This window comes from Mustela erminea, chromosome 2 (genome assembly GCF_009829155.1).
Source record: "Mustela erminea isolate mMusErm1 chromosome 2, mMusErm1.Pri, whole genome shotgun sequence".
NCBI classification, from domain to species: Eukaryota; Metazoa; Chordata; class Mammalia; order Carnivora; family Mustelidae; genus Mustela; species Mustela erminea.
This window is the reverse complement of record NC_045615.1, coordinates 116,247,736-116,267,234: the sequence shown is the minus strand read 5'-3', so window position 1 is coordinate 116,267,234 and position 19,499 is coordinate 116,247,736. Positions and strand designations below refer to the sequence as shown.

The window sequence follows — 19,499 nt, the reverse complement described above, 5'->3', positions numbered from 1 at the left end:
AGCAACTGTATTTACTAACACTTGTTTTCTGGGAGCCTATGAGAGAAATGGAAATAATTAGAAAGAACCTGAAAGGGTGGTATTTTGTTCCTTGTTTTCCTTATAAGGAGCAAAGCAAATTGCAGTAACACTTCGGGAGCTGGTATTCCCTACTGCCACGGGGACAGCTGATTCCTGGGAGGGGGACTTTGTTTATACCTTAACAAATACAGCCGGTTTTGTTGATTAAACAGCTAAAAAAAAAAAAAAAAAAAGAATCCTTGCCCCATTCTCTGCTTTCAAACACTTCCCCCTATTAGAAAATGTCTCATAAAAATGCATCATGTGATAAGCTCTTGCTTTAGTCCCAAAAGGAGCTTGAGTCCACTGGAGGTCTTAGAATTTGAATCCTTAGGGAGTACACGTTTTAGGAAAAGAGTATAGTTACTCTGTCATGAAACAGGCAGCTTTGCCACTTGCTTGTTTTGGAAGGAAAATAAATTAAAAAAAAGATTGCAGGGGATTTTAGTTATTATATGGCCAGGGCTCCGTTTAGAGTCTGTGGCATTCAAAGCTGGCTTTAGTCACAGCATGATGCTTGAAGCCTCCAAAAGTCCAAGTGCTTCCTTTCTTTCTTTCTTCTTTCCGTTTTTTTTTTTTTTTTTTTTTTTCAAGCGTTACTTCACTGAGGCAGAGGGCTGCCTTTGAGTGACGTCACGAGTTTGAGCAGCAAGCTGCACAGGAGAAGGGAGGCTGGGTGAGTGACAGCCCAGCCTACTTTTTAATAGCTTTGTCATGTGACTGGGGACTGTAGTAAGACAGGTGCCTTCAGTTCACTCTCAGTAAGGGGCTGGTTGCCTGCATGAGTGTGTGCTCTGTGTCACTGTGGATTGGAGTTGAAAAAGCTTAACTGGCGTCATTCAGGAGCTGGATGGCGTGGGACATGTGCAACCAGGACTCTGTATGGAGTGACATCGAGGTGAGCTGGGGCTGGGCTGGGCATTGTAGGACTGGGGCTTCCCTCCCTCCCGATGCACTGATTCCTGTAAGGGGGGGAAGGGCTTGGACAAGGAGAGGCGGCAGAAAAGTAGCCTGGGCAGGAGCTTTTGGAAGGGAATCTCAATCTTATCTTAACTCCAATAAGTTTGCTATTTTAAGGTGGCTCTGAGCTCCCTTGAGCAAATCAAAGCTTAGCTGCTGTCACCCGTATCTGTTGCAGTTGGAAACTCTTTCCATGTGCCTTTGGCTCTGTTTCTACTCATATGCAATATTTATGCTCTAAGATATTGATATGAATCAGAAGCTGAAGTCTTTCCAGTGGTGTTTAGTGGCCCGGTTGGAAAAATGCCATTTCTATTTATAATAAGATGAAGATAAAAATATTAAAATGGATGTGCTCAAATATAGTCAGTTTTGACTCGAGTCCGGATTTTTTTTCCCCCTCTCTCTCTGTTCATCAGACAGAGAACTCACAAAATCCTAAATAATCCTGCTAGGCTATTTTAGATTGCTTTCCCCACAGCACACAGAACAACGAAGCTGATTCCCTTAAAACACCTATATGTGGTTGAAAGATTTGGCCAGCAAATAAAAAATATATCTCTGCCTTACAATGCAAGGTTTTCCATTAGCGTCAGTGGCAGGGAAGCCAATGGTTAAATCTCTCTGTACCACGGAGAGCTGCCTGAAGCCGGAGAGAGGAGTTTATGCAAGGCTGTGTGTGGGGCTGCTCGCTGCTTGTGTAAAAATAGACGGCAATACATCAATTCCACAGTCTCTGCTGGCCACAATTCATACAGGGGGAGAAAAGCAAGCCGTTTCCTCATAATCTCTGGAGCCTACAGTGACTAACGGGGGGACGGAGGACTGCGGCGTGTTTGCATTCAGCACAACGGAATGTTCTCGGAAAGTTTGGGCAACTTGGGGAAAGAAGCTAAACTTTCTGTGGACCGCGATGAGATGGAGCCCAATTGCATTGCACGGGGGATCGGAGCTGCAAACAATGACTCTGGCAGAGGGCTGCTGCTAGTGCTTCCTCTGGGTAGCTGGGGGCACGTAGGGTGAGGGGGAGGATCGGCACCACACGTGATTTGATTAAATAAGATGTCCATGTGGTGCAGCGATACACATCTAAAGTGAAAATAATTTGGCCGGGGCCGTCTGCGAACGCATTTCTCCTCTCTAGCGAGCCATGCCCTGCGTTCTTAACTCTTTACCAGGATTTGCACATGTGGGCTCGGCTTGCCCTCTCCTGCCTTGGCAGATGGTCCTCACGGATCCTGAATGTCCTTATCTTGTCGTGATTTCTTGGTAAGGTGGGAGAGATCTGGATGATTCGTATGTCCTGGTCGCTCTTAGGAGTCAGGGTTCCAAGTGGCTTGGAGTCCTGATTGTCTTGGAGGAGCCGGAGCGTCCTGTGTCTGGTTGTCTGGCTGGCAGTGTGGGGCTCAGCTGCTGTAGTTTCATTTTTCCATCATGTATTATTCCTGATGCTGTTGGGAGTGGATATGGAAATATGGAGGATTTGTTTTAATCACTGGGATTCCTGCAGTCATTTTCAAGGAGGCATCAGAGCCATTTAGAACAGGGGCCCTTTTATGTTTTTCTGAAGGAGGTGCGTTCCCGGGCTAAGCGTCCAGCCGTGGATTGAGTTGTTGGTAGGCTGAGACTGGCCAGTCGCCTCTTGCACCGGAGGCAGTGAGCTACTAGAAGCTCTGCCTTTGCGGTGGCAGCTCTGGGAATCACCTCGGCCAGTCTAACATATTACGAGCAGCAGGTAGCAGAGGCAGCTTTCATTTTTTGAATCATTAATGTTTGCTGTCATCCTAAAACGTATTATGCCCTTTTGCACATAATGACAGGACAGCACAGTGGTTAATAAAGGCCTATATCACTGTAGCTACTCAGAATCCCCAGTGTTTCACAGTTTAATGAAGGTGATGTACAATAAGGTTACCAAGATTGATAGAGACAATTCACATGACACGCACTCCACTAAGACTTGTCATTCTTTACTGCCCCCCGCCCTGCTCCTTTTTCCCTGTCCTCGCTAATTTTTTTCCTAAGAAGTAAGAATTCTTTTTTCATTAATATAATTAATGTGGCCACGTCCACTCTTTCTTCTCTCTCCCTTTAAAATTTACCATCAATGGCACAAAAACCTCCAAAAGGTTAATGGAGAATTATACTTAATTATGATGATTCATTATCATCAGTGCAGTTAAGCTAATTTATTGTCTGCTCCTTAACTAAGAGAAAAGTCTGTTGGGGTGAAAAAACGTACAATAATTAGCCTTTTGTGTTTAGTGACTGCTTTATCCTCTTAAATCTTATTATAAAATTAAGGCTACGGTTGGGAAATAGCTGTCATAGTTGCAAAGAGGCAGTAGAATGCGTCTCTGTAATTGCGATACAGCACACCTGTTACAGATGTATAGGGAAGCAGTAAATATCAGCATGTCAGATGAGGACAGTTACAGGGCTCGGACTGTTAAGTCTGGCATCATCCAAAGGCCAAATATAAATTAATAACAGGAACACCTGCTACCACTAATGTGTTTTAGATTATCAGGATAATGCCACATTCAGAAACCCAGATTTTATTAGCATGTCAACGTTGGCAAGAGCACATGCACATTTTCAACCGTAACATAAGAGCAAAAAATGAGAGAGAACGAGAGGACAGGAAAGAAGTGTGTGAATTACAGCCCAGCAAAATGCCAGAAATTAATCTGGTCTTTTTAATGGTCAAAAAGTTACTTAAAAAAAAATGCATGTTCCCGAGAGGGTGCAGGGTTTTGAACGAGCCATGACCTGGAGAAAGCAATGAAGGAGAAAGACCGCAAGAAGTTGCTCACCAATCCATAAGGCGTTCCAGCATTCCAAAGCACGGTTCCTAAGGTGTGCTCTCCACAACAGGAACTTAAGCTGGATGGAGAGCTCCCACATGATTTCTACCCTCGTTTGATTTCTCTGTTGCCGTTTTTGCTGTTGATGCTTTTCTGGTTAAGGACTACCCCTCAATGCAATCCCAGTGGGTTTTGCACCATTGGAAAAGTTATCCCCTGGTCTCTGGATTGATCGTGCTGTAGAAGAGTTAACACTGTGTGTTTGTCCTTGGAGGATAAGCAATGTGGGCATGTATGGAGCCTGAGAAGTGTCACACCCATAATAGAACGCAAACATTGTACCAAAAAAAAAAAAAAAAAAAAAAATCTCCCCAGCCCGGCCCCCGCTTCCTTATAAACCTAGTCAAGTATACCGATCTGCAACTCGGGGCTACCTTGGATAATAAAAACGGAATGACCTATAAAATGATAAGAAAAGAGTTAGGTGGAGAGCTTTGCCTTTTCTTTTTGCATTCCCTTTGTGCCCGCCGTTTGAGATCTCGCTGGGGCCTGGCGGTCTTAGGGAAGAATAACAGTCATCTTCAGGCTGCTCCCAGCCTCCCCTTACCAACTGCTGACTCCATTACCCAGTCCCTACTTCTCAGCATGGTGCTTATACTCACGCTGCCGCATATGACCCGTGTAATGTCGCCTGCCAGGGATGACAGGGGTCCTCGAGGGAAAAAGAAAAAAATCTGCATAAAACTTATTTTATTCAAAACCTAAATGTCAAGTGGGATCTTCAGCTTCGTGCCCAGCTGCTGCCTGGATGTGAGCAACTCCACAGCATCTCTCCTGACCTTGGAAGGTAGGGCCGTGAGGGTGCCACCTCAGAGTGTGTGTCTACTGATGTAGAAACCTTGGTTTGCAGGTGGATAAAGTCCTGTGGCTTGCCATCCCAGGTCCCTGCAGTAGGAAACTTCTGCAGGGTTCTTCACAGGATGCAGTGAGGAAACCAGCAGTCCGATGGCCAATTTGAGGTTAGGAGACCATCTCTTCCCTAAGGTGGCCCACTTTTTTCCAAAAAACCATAGTGTGGGACAACTGAAAGGCCACCTACTCCACGCAAGGAAGTGGAAGACTGTGTCAGTCTGAAATAGTCTTGCTGACAAGCAGCCCAGCCATCGTACAGGCTGTGTTAAACCTCTCAGTGGATTTAAATCATGTAAAAACTCCAAAGAAAAAGAGTTCTTTTGAATTCACTGCGAGCATAGTTTAAGAGTACATACATGATGAAAAAAATATAATTGTGGAGTGCTCTAGTGGTTTTTCCTTTGTAGCTGTCAGGCAATCCCAACCACACATGCACACACACACACACACACACACACACACCCCGACACACATTACTTGCAACTGAAACATAGTGATAGATATAAAGATCATATAGAGAAAAGTATGACTTTTGTCCCCATCTCAAGGAACTTGTTTTTGACCTGTTCAAGATGCTGTGCTATAGCTCATGAAAAGTCAAGTTGAGAGCGAAAGATCGAAATAACAATTCAAGAGAAACATAGACAAGTAAAAGGGCTTTCCTCATTTGTTCCTAACAGAATTATGTGGATTATAATGGTTAAAATGGGTAAAGTTTTCCTGGTAGAGTTCTTATACTATTATTTTTCATTGAGTGATTGTTTGTTTTGTTTCTATTATTGTGAGATGGCAAATCCAAGGTAAAATCAAATTTGTATCCCTCCCTCAAAAGCTTATACTCAGGGTAGAGTAAAATTTTGCATATGGTTAACTAGAAAACAACTTGAAACTCAAGTGCTAACCATCAAAAAGGTGCAAATACAGTTGATTTCTAACTGGAAGAATCAGAGAGGGCCTCATGGAAACATGGCACTTATCATGAATTTGGAGGCAGAATTTTGGATGGAATAGATCAGGCACAATATCCTTTAAGAGCAAAGTAAGTAAAGGAATTTGGGATTTTTTTTTTTTTTTTTTTTTTTCTGGTGACTAAAACCCTGGAAACCAGCTTTGGTGGTGAGGTTGAATTAACCAGGCTTAATTCCTATCACATGCTATTGCAGTTTAATAAATTCCTGCAGTTAATGAAAGCTTTTTTTTCCCCCTGCCTCCTGCAGTGTGCTGCTCTGGTTGGTGAAGACCAGCCTCTTTGCCCAGATCTTCCTGAACTTGACCTTTCTGAACTAGACGTGAACGACTTGGATACAGACAGCTTTCTGGGTGGACTCAAGTGGTGCAGTGACCAATCAGAAATAATATCCAATCAGTACAACAATGAGCCTTCAAACATATTTGAGGTAAGGGCATCCCTTGGTGAAAATTATTTTCTCATTGACCTGGGCTTGGGCCACAATATGATTATTGGCCTGAAAGCAGAATGCATTCTTACTTTGCAGTCATCAAAAGACTTTTTATCACAGGTAGGCATTTCCAGTTTTGTGGAAAAATGATGTTTGCAAAATAAATGGATTTTGTTGTTGTTGTTTTGAGAATTAAGGGGTGGAGGGCCCCCAACAGAGTACATTAAACTGTGTTGAAATACTAAAGGGGTTGTGAAAGAATTAGTGACAACGAAGAACAAAAGTCTAAACCTGTTTATTCCTGTCTATTTCCCACAGAAAAGGGCCTCATGTAAATTAATGTAAAATGTAAAAGAATGCGTTTTTTTTTTTAATCCAAGAGATTAGATGTCTACCTTTATTTGCCTCACAACGTAAGCGAGCAGTTATTCTTATTGTTATTTTGTGATCATACCTCTGATTTCTCTCTGTCATAGAAACTTCGAAACACAGCCGCTCTACTATTTACTTATAAATTAGTGAAAATTTGCTTACCTTTCAATAGTGAGAATTACTTCCCAGGCTCCAGACTCTTATTATAAGCCTACCCTATAATAAGGAATGTTAATCTACTCCTATTAAAGTGTTACTTTGAAAAAAGTTCTTTCTCACAAGAGCAGCCCTCGTTTACTTGAAAATAAATGGTTTCTTGTAGGGGCAGACATCGAGTGCTCTGGCAAACGAATTGAATAAACATTGTCAAATCAACTACTTTTCAATATCACAGCACCCACATCTCCATCATCATCTGACTTCTCCCTAATATGGGCCAGGCTCCATGTAAAGCACTTGAAGTGTATTTTTTAATCCCACCAGCAGAGACATTTTTTAAACCTCAGTGTATTTGGTTGAAATCTCGAGTCATTAAGAAAGCCAATTTTACAATATTTATTGAGTTTTTCCAGCACCCAGCACATAAAAGCCACTGAATAAATGTTTATTGAGTCATTAAGAAAACCAATTTTGCAATACTTACCGGGGTTTTTCAACACCCAGCACACAGAAGGTGTTGAATAAATGTGTGTTGACTAATGAGTGAATAGTGACTATATTAGTATTAATAACAGTAATAATGAATGATAACAACCGCAGCCAATATTTGGAGACCCCCCTGCTCTATAAGTTTCTTCTCACATCTCCCTCAAAACAGCATATTCTTTAGGTACCCTGAGTGTCATTTCCGCTTTGCCTATGCAGACACCGAGTCCCAGAGAGGTTAAGTGATTTTTCCCAAGGCACACAGTTGACAAATAAAGACCAGGGAATTGAACCCCAAATCGATCTGACTTCCTAGTCTATATCACTGATCCAAAAAAAAAAAAAAAGAAAAGAAAAATACAGTAACAGTGAAGTTGGGTGACAACCATCCTTTACAAAGACGTATGAAGCCGCTGCTTTGCTGACTATATTTAAAAATAGAACAGACTCCTTCCTTTCAGTGTTAGTTGACGTGGAAGCAGGGATTGCTGGGTGGGGGGGCTGGGGTGGCTGTAGGTTCTGGCCATAACTAAGATCTTCTAAGATGTCTGAACGGAGTCTTAGAAGAGTGCTGAGGGCGGGGGAGTCCGGGCTGTGGAGAAGACACCCTGAAGGTCTGTGGTTAGTTACACTTCCCAGGCTTCTCAGCCAGGTCTTAGAAAGTTCATGTGAGGACTTGGCTAGTTAGAACTGGTAAATTGAACATTCCTCATTCAGTACACTTGTCAGGCGACAGGCCCGTTTTTAAGTCATGCTGCATTAAGTAAATAGTACTTTAAAAAATGTCCATCTCTATAGACCTCTTATCTAAAAATCGGCTATTCCATGTTGGATAATTGCCATGCATTTTGCAGATGACGGCTAGGGAATTACGGATAGTTCGGAGTGGGGGTTGGTCCGTGCCTTCCTGGTGGGCTAGTTTCGAAAAATCCCTTCAGCATGACTTCGTGTCCCCATGTTTGGTGTGGTGGCATCAGCGTCAGTATTTCTCATTTATACCTTTAGGAGACTTTGCTCACCAACTAGTTATATATAGATACTTTAATCTGTACGAAGACATCCCTTTCCCTTCCCTGTATAACTTTCTACCACTGATAGAATTGTTTTCTGTGCTTTAAAACACAGGGTTCATTTAATTTACTTTTTCATGAGCTCATTTTAAACCAGTGACTCTCAACTCAGAGTGTTTTCGCCCCCCCAAGGGACATTTAGCAGTGTCTGGAGATAGGTTTGATGTTTAGGTCTGAAAGCAGAGGCTGCTGCTGGCATTTCGTTCGTGGGTAGAGACCAGTGTGTTGCTAACTATCCCACAGAGCCCAGGACAGCTTCTCACAACAAAGAACTATTTGGCCCTAAAATAACAATAGTGCTGAGGCTGAGAACCCCTAAAAAAAAAGACACTGAAATTCCCTTTTATAAAACAGCTAGGATAAGCTGGTCAGCTTTCAGAGAGAAGATACAGGATCATTAAGAGACAGGATATGAAGAATCAGAAGCCACATAAAATTATGGAGATGGCTAGGGCCCTGGGACAGAGATGTCAGGAATTCTCTTAGTGACAGCGAAAGTGACCGTTTAGATAACCTGTAACAATTTTCTCTGATGTCACAAACCTCATTCTTCTTTGCCTGTGCAAAGGGTAAGGCCGTATGTGGCAACACTGTGACACACAGCAGCGGCTTCCCGAGCATTTGCATACAGCCAAGATGCCTCTACTCTTTGCCCTCTAGCGTTAAACTCAGACATCTCTTCTGTAACAGGAGAAAAAAAAATGTGTGTGGAGCATAGGTGGAATTTGAAAATCGTCTCTCCCTGTGAGGGAGGTCCAGAGGCAGACAGTAACCCTTGATGGGCCACAGCTCTGGGGTGCTTTCTTCAAAGCTGCCTTTCACTGAAGCCCTTCCCAGAGCCTGTGCCTTTAAGCCTCTCCCCGTGGACTTTACCCGTGCTCACTTTCTTCCAGTTCTCAAAGCCCTGCCTCATCACATTTGTGAAGGCCTTGTACTTGAGCAAGCCAAACAGTCACGGTTTCCACCACCTCAGATCTGCCAATAACAAGCATGATCTACTGCTGATTCCCAGAATAAAATGAGGCACCAAGCAGTTCAACACTTTCCCTAACTCCAGTAGCCTATCGATGACACCCCAGGAAACTGGCCACAGGATTTCTGGATTCTAATCAAAGGGGGAGAGAAAGGGGTATTTAGAGATACAGACAGGATATAGACAGTCTATGGATAGTAGAGCCGAATGTTAAAACCTTGGGGAGTAAATAGAAATTTCTTCCTTTGGCCTCTTCCATACATTTGAATCTAAGTTTAATTTTTATTTGACTTTATTTTTTTAAAGATCTATTTATTTATTTGAGAGAGAGAGAGAGAGAGAGAGAGAGTGCATGCACACAAGCAGGGGAAGGGGCAGAGGGAGAGGGAGAGAATCCCAAGCAGACTCCATGCTGAGTGCAGAGCCTGACGCAGGGATTCATCTCACCACCCCAAGATCATGACCTGAACTGAAATCAAGAGCCAGCCGCTTCACTGACCAAGGGACCTAGGCACCCCTATTTTTATTTGATTTTAAGAGAAAACAAGAACACAACTGAATGTCCCACTTTAGGAAGGAGTGAATTCCTTAGTGAGAGAAAGAGGTGCCAATACGCAGTTGTCCACGTTCGTTGAGAAACTGGACACACAAACAGCAGTCTCTGGTTACATGACCTATGCTGGATGTGTAAATGCAGGTGACCAGGTTTTATTCAGAAGCCACTTAGAAAAACAGGACACAGGCTGTTTGGGTGCAGCCTCTAGTGAATCTGACCCATGTGTCAGGAAAACAGGATGCTGTCTCTGGACAGGTTGGTAGCAAGATTTACGTTTCAGAATATTGCAACATAACTTCCTTCCCTCTCTTGCCTTTGTGCATTGTTTGAAGAAAGGGAATAAAGGAGTGCTTTTACAGCATGGAGGTATGTAAGGATGGGTGGCCCCAGGATTAGTGTAAATAGCACACTGGCCCTTCTGGTCACCACAGGCCCCCTTGTCCCTGCTTCCTTTAAACATCTGCTTTCGATGCCTTCTTGATGCAACTGAATGAGCATCTTCCATTCATTCGTCTGTTACTTCTGAATGCAGCTACTTGGGGTTCTTTAGAACATGGAGATTGAGAATGTAGCTGTCTCTAGGTCATGACTCATAATATGTTCTGAAGTCTGCCTTTGCTAATGGGGAGACAAGGGTCCACAGCTGCAGCCAGCATTCATATCAAGGGATCATAGGGGTGCTCAGTAAGGTCCGATACTGTGGACTTTGGCAGGAGATAAAGGGCGAGGTGGTTTCCCGTTATCTGTCTGTAAGGTGTCCTGTTGTGCCAACAAGGGAATGGTGGTCGGAAGCTTTCGAGAATGCCTGGTTATTCTGGTGGGAATGCAAGTGATTTGATACTTCTTCTTTTAACTTTCAGTTGTATTCTCTCTCTCTCTCTCTCTCTCTCTCTCTCTTTTTTTTTCTCCCTAAAATGGGCATATGTTATGTACTTATCAAAAAGTTTCAAAGAACTTGGCTATTCAGATGACTGAGCATTTGGGGATCAGAGCACTTGCTTGTCTTGTTCACTGAAGTTTTTCTAGATGTTTTGTTGGAAAACAACAGCAAGTAAATATAAAAAAAAATTGCAACAAAAGGAATGAATTGGCCATCATGTATTTGCTGATGACATGAGTCCCATTAGGTCAAATATAATTACATATAAAGCACAAAGGATCTGTTTCCTAAAGAACCTTAAACCTAGTTTGGGAGGTCAAATGAATTAATGTGAAACAGTTATCAAACAACGGAAAACCGTGTTTACATGTGTACGTATATAGATGTTTATTAGCAATTAAAAATAATGCGACACTGTATATTCATGTATATGTGTATATGTATATTTATATACAGTTATATATTACATATATTATCAATTGCAGGACTGTGTGTGTGCATATGTACACATATACACGTGTGTGTCTGTGCATGTGTATCCTTGCTAAGGAGGGAAGAAGCAAGAATAAGATCACCTAGGTTGATACAAGAATAAGGGTGAAATGTTTTCGTAGAGAGGGTATGAAAGCGAGGAGCTCGATTTACCTGAAGTAGAATATGTACTGATGGGAACATAGGAGTAGGAGAAGTAGATTTGGATCTAAGGTGGGTACCTGATTACAGCAGACCGTGAGAACCCAATCGGGAGTGTTTAGAGTTTGCACAGTAGGAGTGAGGGTGCCAGGGAAGACTTTTAGCAGGAGGGCAATATGATGGAGATTGTATTTAAGAGTGTGTTAATTCCCATAGTTGTAAGAGCCGTGCACAAGCAGAAAGTAGAAGAAACTGGACAGCAGGCCCTGCTGCATTCCGAATCCCATGCAATGCAGGTGCAGGGAAGGGACAAGGTGACAGTAGAGGGGATGGTGTCCAGGGAACAAAGACTTGAAGCACCTTGAAGGAAAATTCCATCAGCCCTGATGAATATGAGTTAGGTTAGGGAGGGAGGTGGCAAAGAATGCTAACTCAAAAATATTCCAAAGAGAATCAGAACTTCATGGATATCTTCCCGGTTATGTTTCTGCTCCCCTTTAGGAGCTGAAGTACTTTCTTAAGACTTGTGAGTCATTTTACAAAGGGACTCTCCATCTCTCGGCTGCCTCAGGGGCAGAACATATTTAACCCAATCCACAAATTTACGTGATGTCTGCTTTTTTTCACTTGTCTCCTTGGAGGAAATTCTGCAGCCTTCCATGGTAATGAATTCCTGCTCCTGACTGTGCCTGTGGTCAGACAGACTTTTCTATGAATGGCAAACCTCTTGGAATTTTAACAGAACAACGGAGACAAAAATCTGTGTCAAAACAACCCCACCTTAATTTAATCATCCAGAGAATAAATTCTCCTGTGTTATTCAGAGACACTGAATTAGTTTACAATAATCACTTCTTTGAGATTTCTGGAATTTCCAATTTGCAATCAATAAATGTTTGTCATTTGAATTAAATTTACAGCCCCCAACCAGATTTTTGCCACACTTGGCAATGACACTTAACAGAGAACATCGACTTCAAGGAAGAAAATAATAGCCATTTAAGTGGGGAGATAATTGGCTGTAACATAAGAACATTGAAAAATGTTGAAACTCATGGAGACTTATGGAGTATTTTAAAAATTTATGTTGTACTTATCTTTGCATTTGTAGTCTACCACAAAATTCCAAATTCTGGGTATAAATCAGTTAGATGTTCATCTTGGAGAGTCACAAATCAGGAAGCAACAATCTGACCCAGCCTCTGTGCTGTTTTATTTTCAGCCTCTACTGTCGGCTTATCTTGCAGGGAGACTAAATAGTGTTGTTCTGTGTGTGTATGTGTGTGTGACTGTGTGTGTGGTCACCTACACACCTCAGTCAGAGACTATTTTAGACTTCTTGCCTTGATAACATCTGCCTTATCTTGGGAACATCTGGTTTATCACCCTATTTCCTCTCTGCCATTATGCTGACCACTGGAAAAAAATATGGCTTAGGAGTTCTGACCCACAGGGCTATGTCTGCTGGAATCAACCCGCACTCATAAATAGTAAATCGCACATGCTGGTTAATGTGATCGTCTTCTACCACCACCAACTTTGCTGGGTTTTGCTTTTGTTAATGTAAGCTGCGGTTATAAGAGATGGGGTTGACTGCTGTTTTTCATGGAAGTCGATCCAGTTCTTAGCCATTTGCAATTTGGAAAGTGAGAATCTATATGTTTAATTAGGCACAATGATTATGGAATGTAGTGTGTGTGTGTGTGTGCCTGTGTGTGTGTGTGTGTTTCAAGTACAAGCCAATTATTTCATGCCAGGTACTCTAGGTGCTCCCAGATGTAGTTGAACCATTTTATAGGCATAGCTTGGGTTTTTCCCACCTTCTGCATTCTCCAGAGGGTCATTTCCCTCACAATGACTCTGCCTAGATTTCTTTGGGGCCCGACAAGTGGAGACCCACATTCCTGAGGAGGAAAACCTAGGGAGGAATCAGAAAAAAGTGGTTCATCGCCTCTTAGATTTACTTGGAAGATATTAGTGTAGGTTAAAGTAATCAGGATTCAGGATGCTGGATTGGACAAACTGTCTATTTGTATAGCAATGGTGTGTGCTTGTCTAGTAGCCTTACACATATGTCGTATCTGTTTGTCCATGTCCGCCTGTCTATATGCAGTGTCGCGGAGACACAGCCCAGCAGATGGCTCCCCTCTGAATGAGATCAACACACAAAGCAGATAAAAAGATGAACTTTCAAGATCGAGTTGTTAAACAGAGAGCCAAATTGTTCTTCTACTCTTCCCTACTCCAGACTTCACATTTTTAACAAGGTTAATTTGTCCCTATAATTATGTGCCTATTCTTTTAGCAATGAAAACTTTTATTGTGGGTTTTAGAAAATGAATTGCCTGCGATGTAAAACAATTTTATAAGGACCATTTTTTCCCCCTTCTTCTTTAACCCGTGAGGTTACTTTCAACATTGTGTACTCCGATGTATAGTTTTGAAAGCAAAGCAGGGAAACTGTCTTTTCCTGTAGCCTGCCAGAGATACTGAATTACAAGTAGCTAGAATGAGCACTAGGGAAAGGGGAAGAGAGGTACACAGTGAAATAAATATACAATCTCACTCTCGGCAAGGGCAAAACTTTATGAAGATAAATGACTTCTTATCCATTACGCCATTTGTCCCAAAACAACCATCGAGATACTTTTGGGCCTTTTCTGTTTCTAAGTGATAGAACAATTTGCATAGTTGGAGATTCTGAACACTATTACCTTGTAGATCTGCCCATCTCCATTACTACTGCAAGTTACTCATTCAAGATTTGTGGCTGGACGGGTTAATGAATTACCAGATCTTGCGTAAAATGACTTGGCCTGACTTTTAAATGACTACTTTTTTTGGGGGGGGGGGCAGTCTTATGATTGGTGTTAATTGGCTCTAGAGACAAGCCTCCTATAGATTTTTATTTTCCCTTTTTTTTCCCCAGAAAAAAATTTTGTTTGTTCTGTATAACCTCCTCCCCTTTTTTATTCCCTTCCAAAGTTACGCTCAGTTCAAGGAGCAGCTGCATGCCGGTGACAGGGCCGGAGGAGGGGCAGGAGATTCAGCAGCCCCATCTTTGGGGGCTGATGCCTTTCCTTGTGCTGAATCAGCACGATTTATCAGAGCCCCGTCTTCAGCCCAACTAAGTTTAGAGTGAGTTCCTTGGTGTTCCTCACACAATATGCGTAGCTGGAGCTCTGAACTTTGAAGGAAAGCCTCAGAGCAATTTGCAAAGTGCTGGTGCTTAGTGAATACTAAATTACATTTAGGAAATAGTCGGCTGCTACCAGTTAGACTTCATTTTTATTCTTGACACAGACACCTAAATCAGAGAACAGTAACATTTCAGAGATTATGGAAGCAGTTTGGGTATGTTCCAACACTATAATAGGATCAGAATTTTAAGGCCTTTTGTATTATTACCAATAGTCACTTAGTTTCTGCTGCAGTGTACTTTGTAGGGAATTACAGCTTTTACTAAAAAGATTAAAATGCTATTATGCAAATGATTGCAGTATGTTATTATGTTTACAAATTAACATCCATGGCTCAACACACAAATTAACTAACTATTCTATCTATGTTATTAAGGATTTAATAAAGTAACTGTTAATAAAAATGGGTAGCTTGGAACACTTAATAGGAAACAATTGTGATTTAACACAGAACTCAAGCCTCGTGTTTAATGTTCTAGGTGATAGAATGGTAAAATCAAGTTGAGCAAAGCACACAGAAGAACCGGGACCGTGTGAGCGGTAGACTTGCTCGGCAGAGATGCTGACGACCACGAATTAAGTAGCTTCAGGCTACAATGTACAGTGGGCGGTACATCAATAAATCTAAGCAAAGCACACAAACCATCTTCTATTAATAAATAGTTCATTGAAATGATAATTGCCCTCCATTCCGTGTTGAGATGCTCCATGCACGCAGGGAACGCTTACATTATTCTAAAATGGAGCTCAGAGCAAATTTCGATGTGGCGAATGGGTTTTAGCTGCAGAATATCGCCGTGTGATAAAAGAGGAGAAGGCTAGGCTCAGACTAAGATGGCTTTACAAACAGGCTGAAAATTGCTATTCTTGGCTGTTCATAAGAGATCATAAAAGCAAGGAGATAAGAACTGCCAAGGTCCCTGAGAAATGAATGTATGTGATTATATTATCGTGTGGGTTGGGCTTACTAGACAGACCAACAACACCTTTGCTTTAGTCCAACAGGAAAATTATTCAGAGTTGCGGTTTTGGGATAGCAAACTCTGTTAGAATGGGGAAGTTCCAGAACACTGTAATTAACATGTTTCCAAAGAGACTCGGGATGCCAGTCACCGAATCCTTTGCTAGATCTCAAAATAAGAGCCAGAAGTATCACCCAATGCTAAGCCAACAAACAAACAACAAGAACACAAAAGAATTACTAGACAATCCTGGAACAACTTAACTGAAAGTTTAAATGTCGGGGGCTTATTTTTCTTAGCCAAGTAAAACTGTTGGAGGCTCCGATATAAACAATATCCTTTTTAAGTCAACCTAAAAATAAATAATCAGATAAAAAAATAAGTCAACAATTACCTTTTCAGGTCTACCTATGGAGGGCAGCTAACCTGAGCTTCTTAGAGGGACTATCTGGGTGTACTTGAGAAACAAGAGCAGGGAAGCAACCACAAACCTGGTCAAGGTCTGTGTCCTTGCATACAATACAAGCAATTTATTTTGTTCCAAATAGCACCTCTGTTGTTGGAAAACTACTTATGCAAATTTTTGATATCTAGCTTTAGCAAGGGGCCTGGCTCCTTCATTTCCTTCCACATATGGATAAATTGTGTTGTTCTTCACTCTTCCAAATTTGTCCTTGTGGAAGCGAACGCTTGCAAATTGGTTGAAGCTCGCTAAGGGAAAGAAAGGGTTGGGGGGGGGGGGATAGCGGGAAGAGGAGGAAACAACAACAACAACAACAGCCCAACCGAAAACACTTGCTGGGACAGCTTCTGAGTTGATGGTCTGTGGCCGTGCTCCCTTCCCAGGCCCCTAATCAAGCAAATGGTACAGTACTGTTATGCAGGTGCTCAGGAACCCTTGCCAACAGTCATGTGACAAAACCAAGGTTTAAAGTACTTGCTGGAACTCTAAGCAGCATGGTGGAAATGCGTCCCTGTAGGCATGCAGATGCATTCTCTTTCTTTCTTTTTTCCTTCTTCTCCTGCCTCTTCCTCCTCCTCCTCCCTTCTTCTTCTTCTTCTTCTTCTTCTTCTTCTTTTTAGGAAAACAAAAAGCGATACTTGCCATAGAAGGGTGGTAAAATAATTAGTCCAGTAGACAAATGCCTTGGCCCATGTTTAAACAGAGCTCTAAGGACACGGTGTTCTCAACAGCCACATATCTAAATACAAGCCAGTGTCAGCTGCCATGCAGACCAGAATGTCATAGCCCGTTCTCACATAGGTCATCGCCGATCCATTTTGGTCACAGTCACACTGCACATCTGTTTCTGCGCGCTGCAGCTTCTTAAGGTGGTATTTGGACTTCGTAAGAACACAAACAACCAAGCTATAAATTCCCACTGCTGGAGTTATTTTGAATAAGTGTATACTGTTTCATATTTATAATGGCGAGGCTTCATAATATTCACAGCGAATATATAACACCGATCAGTTCAACAAGCATGAAATTGTATGTTGTCAACTTGTCACATAAATAGAGTCATATTCAGGCTTGCGATAATGTTGAACTAACATTTTTTCCCCCACCGTTGTCGAGAGGGTCACAAAAAAGTGGGGAGGTAGCACTTCCTTTGGGGAGATAAACAGAGAGGGCCACTGTAGAGTTGATATTGGTGTTGATGGGGCCCTTTCCTTCCTTCCCTCCAAAGCACTTGTTTTTCTCGGGTGAATGCTAATTGGCTAAGCTAGTGTGTTTCTTTGTCATCCAATGGTATCATTTTCAGCCAGTGCTAGAAAGCTTTTTTGGGTTGTGTATGTGTGAGTAGCTTTTTCTGTTCTCCTTTAAAACTTTTTTTTTTTTTTTTTTCTATTCTTGGAGCGCAAATCAGCGCTAATTGTCATGAAATTCTCTAGTTCCACTCTGGCAAGCTTCCTTGTTGTCTCTGCACCTCAGTTAACTCTTAATTCATTACCAAATCACTGGCGAAAGCTCGGCGTTTTAAGTGAACTCTCCTGCCATAGAGGAGTTAGAGAGGGGGAGAACGGACATTATTGAACCCATAGTGCACCTTAGCGAAAGGGGAAGAGAGAACAGAGGAAGTGCCCTCACCAGGACCTAAGGAGTCTTGGCAGAGACCACTTCCCTTAGTGGCTGATAGTTCTGCACCAGAGGCAAGAGTAGAAGCTGATGCTGAGTACTTTTTCACTTTTGAGAGGTCCTTAGATGGGTTCAATCCTCCCCATCTTCCTCAGATGGTCTGAAGACAGAAAGTGTTGCAGGCCGCATCTGCAAGCCTGACGGTTTATCCTGTTAAGTCGCTGACTCAAAACCTCAGGGCCTTGCATTGGAAGGCAGGTATTAGCAAGGATTGTTACTCCCCACTGGTCGTTTCATTCCACATCACTTGTGATATAGGTGGTTCCGCTTTCTCGTATGGTTTCCAACTTTTGCATAGTTTCACATGGCTTCCTACTTCTGGATTTTAAAAGTTAAAAGTTAAATAAGTTTAAAAGTTAAATAAGTTATTACTTATTTACCCATCCATCAAAAAATAATTATTGCCAACTGCTAGTGTGCTCACATCCTTGCCAATTTCTGGGGAGACAGTGGAGAGTAGACACAGTCTGTGGTATCATGGAGCTCATGGTTAGTGATAAAGGCAGGTCAGTAAAATCAAGTGAGATAGATGGTCTGAGAAAGGAAGCAAAGCAGGGACTTTCTCTACCTGCTCGTTATCCTGGTCTTCACAAATAGATCAATTCTACCCTTTCTCTGAATTGGTATGCTTATTATCTTCAGAATGGCCTTCCCCTTGAAGTGAAATTTTTCTGGAGAGCATTTCTCCTTGTCATTGGGGCTGTCGATGCCAAAGGGAGAGCCCAGTCATGGGGCCCAACAAGCGCAGGGCAGTGGGACAGAGTGTTTGAAATCGGGAGACCTGAGATGTCTGGTGTTCTACGTGTAGTGCATTAAGGAAAACAGCAGTTTGCTCACTGGAATGGCTGAGGGAAGGCAAGAAGAAGCCAGCCCAAGGGGAGAGAGCAAAGCTGTCAGCAGAAAGTTCTTTTGCTGGGCTGATGTGACCAGAATATTATGCCCTTGTCCAAGTATGTGGGGCTCCTTTGGATGAAACTGTTCTGTACCATTTTAGGCCTGTTGACCTTTCTTTCTGAAAATGGTATTTCTGTCCAGCCAGAAGGGCTGACATGCTTTTGCCTATATGTGACATCCTGAATATGTGGCCTTTCTGTCTCTTAAAACCCTCTGCTCAATGCCTCATGGGATAGTCCAACACAGGGTCCGTCTGGTTCCCTTGATGGAGGCCCACACAGATAGACTCTAGATCTATCCTTTTCTTCTCTGTGGAAGTACCAAGCATTACACCCCTACCGAGCTGCAGTCAATATTTCCTATAATACCTTGGCCTAAGTCTCTTCTCCCCAGTCGTTTCATTTCTGCTTCTGAGTGGTGCTTAGGTTGGGAAAAAAGGTGCCTCTATTCTAAGAATGCCCTTGGTTTTTCCACGGGCTCTTGGCCTAAGGACATTAGCTTCCCTGGGTACCATTTCATTTGTTCAGATGTGAAGTTGGAGCTTCTCTTTTCCAGACATAGTTCTCCAGGGTGTCCAGGGATCCTGGCCAGATCAGATTCGGTCCAGAAATGTTCTCATGTCAGAATCCTCTTGTGTCTTGCCAGCACATGCTTAGCGGGGACACCCTGCTCTTGTCTGAGCTGCATCTCTCTGCCTGGTTTTTAATTTCAGACGGTGCTGCCTGATGGGCAGGCTAGCCTCCTGTTCCTTCTGGAGGAGAGTCTGGGCAAATGCCTGAGCATTTAAATGCAACCATGCTGCATGGGCTAAGTGACTGCTCTCTCCTGCTGCTCCCCAATTCCAGGGATCTACGGGCAGCAGATTTGAGAGTTACCGGAGGTCATGGTGCCTCCTGTTCTAGCTCCTTTAATCCTGTCACCTGGCAGTCCCACCAACGTGGCTGAGGTGGCTGCCCCTGTCCTACAGGAATTTGTGTCAGTGTCTCCTAGGACAAATCTAGTCTGGCTGCTTTGCTGTATTGGTTCCACTGAAAG

The 19,499-nt window shown here is 42.6% G+C and overlaps 1 protein-coding gene across 6 annotated transcripts in view; it reads left to right on the top strand.

Annotated features, from left to right (window-relative positions):
* The window catches only part of PPARGC1A (PPARG coactivator 1 alpha), a 641,970-nt gene that overhangs the window by 545,082 nt on the left and 77,389 nt on the right, over nt 1-19,499 (top strand). For 4 of the 6 annotated variants that reach the window (XM_032333994.1, XM_032333989.1, XM_032333988.1 and 1 more), the window contains one exon: nt 5,957-6,136. In XM_032333994.1, the coding sequence (XP_032189885.1) occupies nt 5,957-6,136 (180 nt within the window). Of the gene's footprint in view, nt 1-669; nt 959-1,299; nt 2,290-5,956; nt 6,137-19,499 lie in introns of those variants that run through there. The other 2 variants (XM_032333990.1, XM_032333993.1) reach the window with 2 other exon arrangements.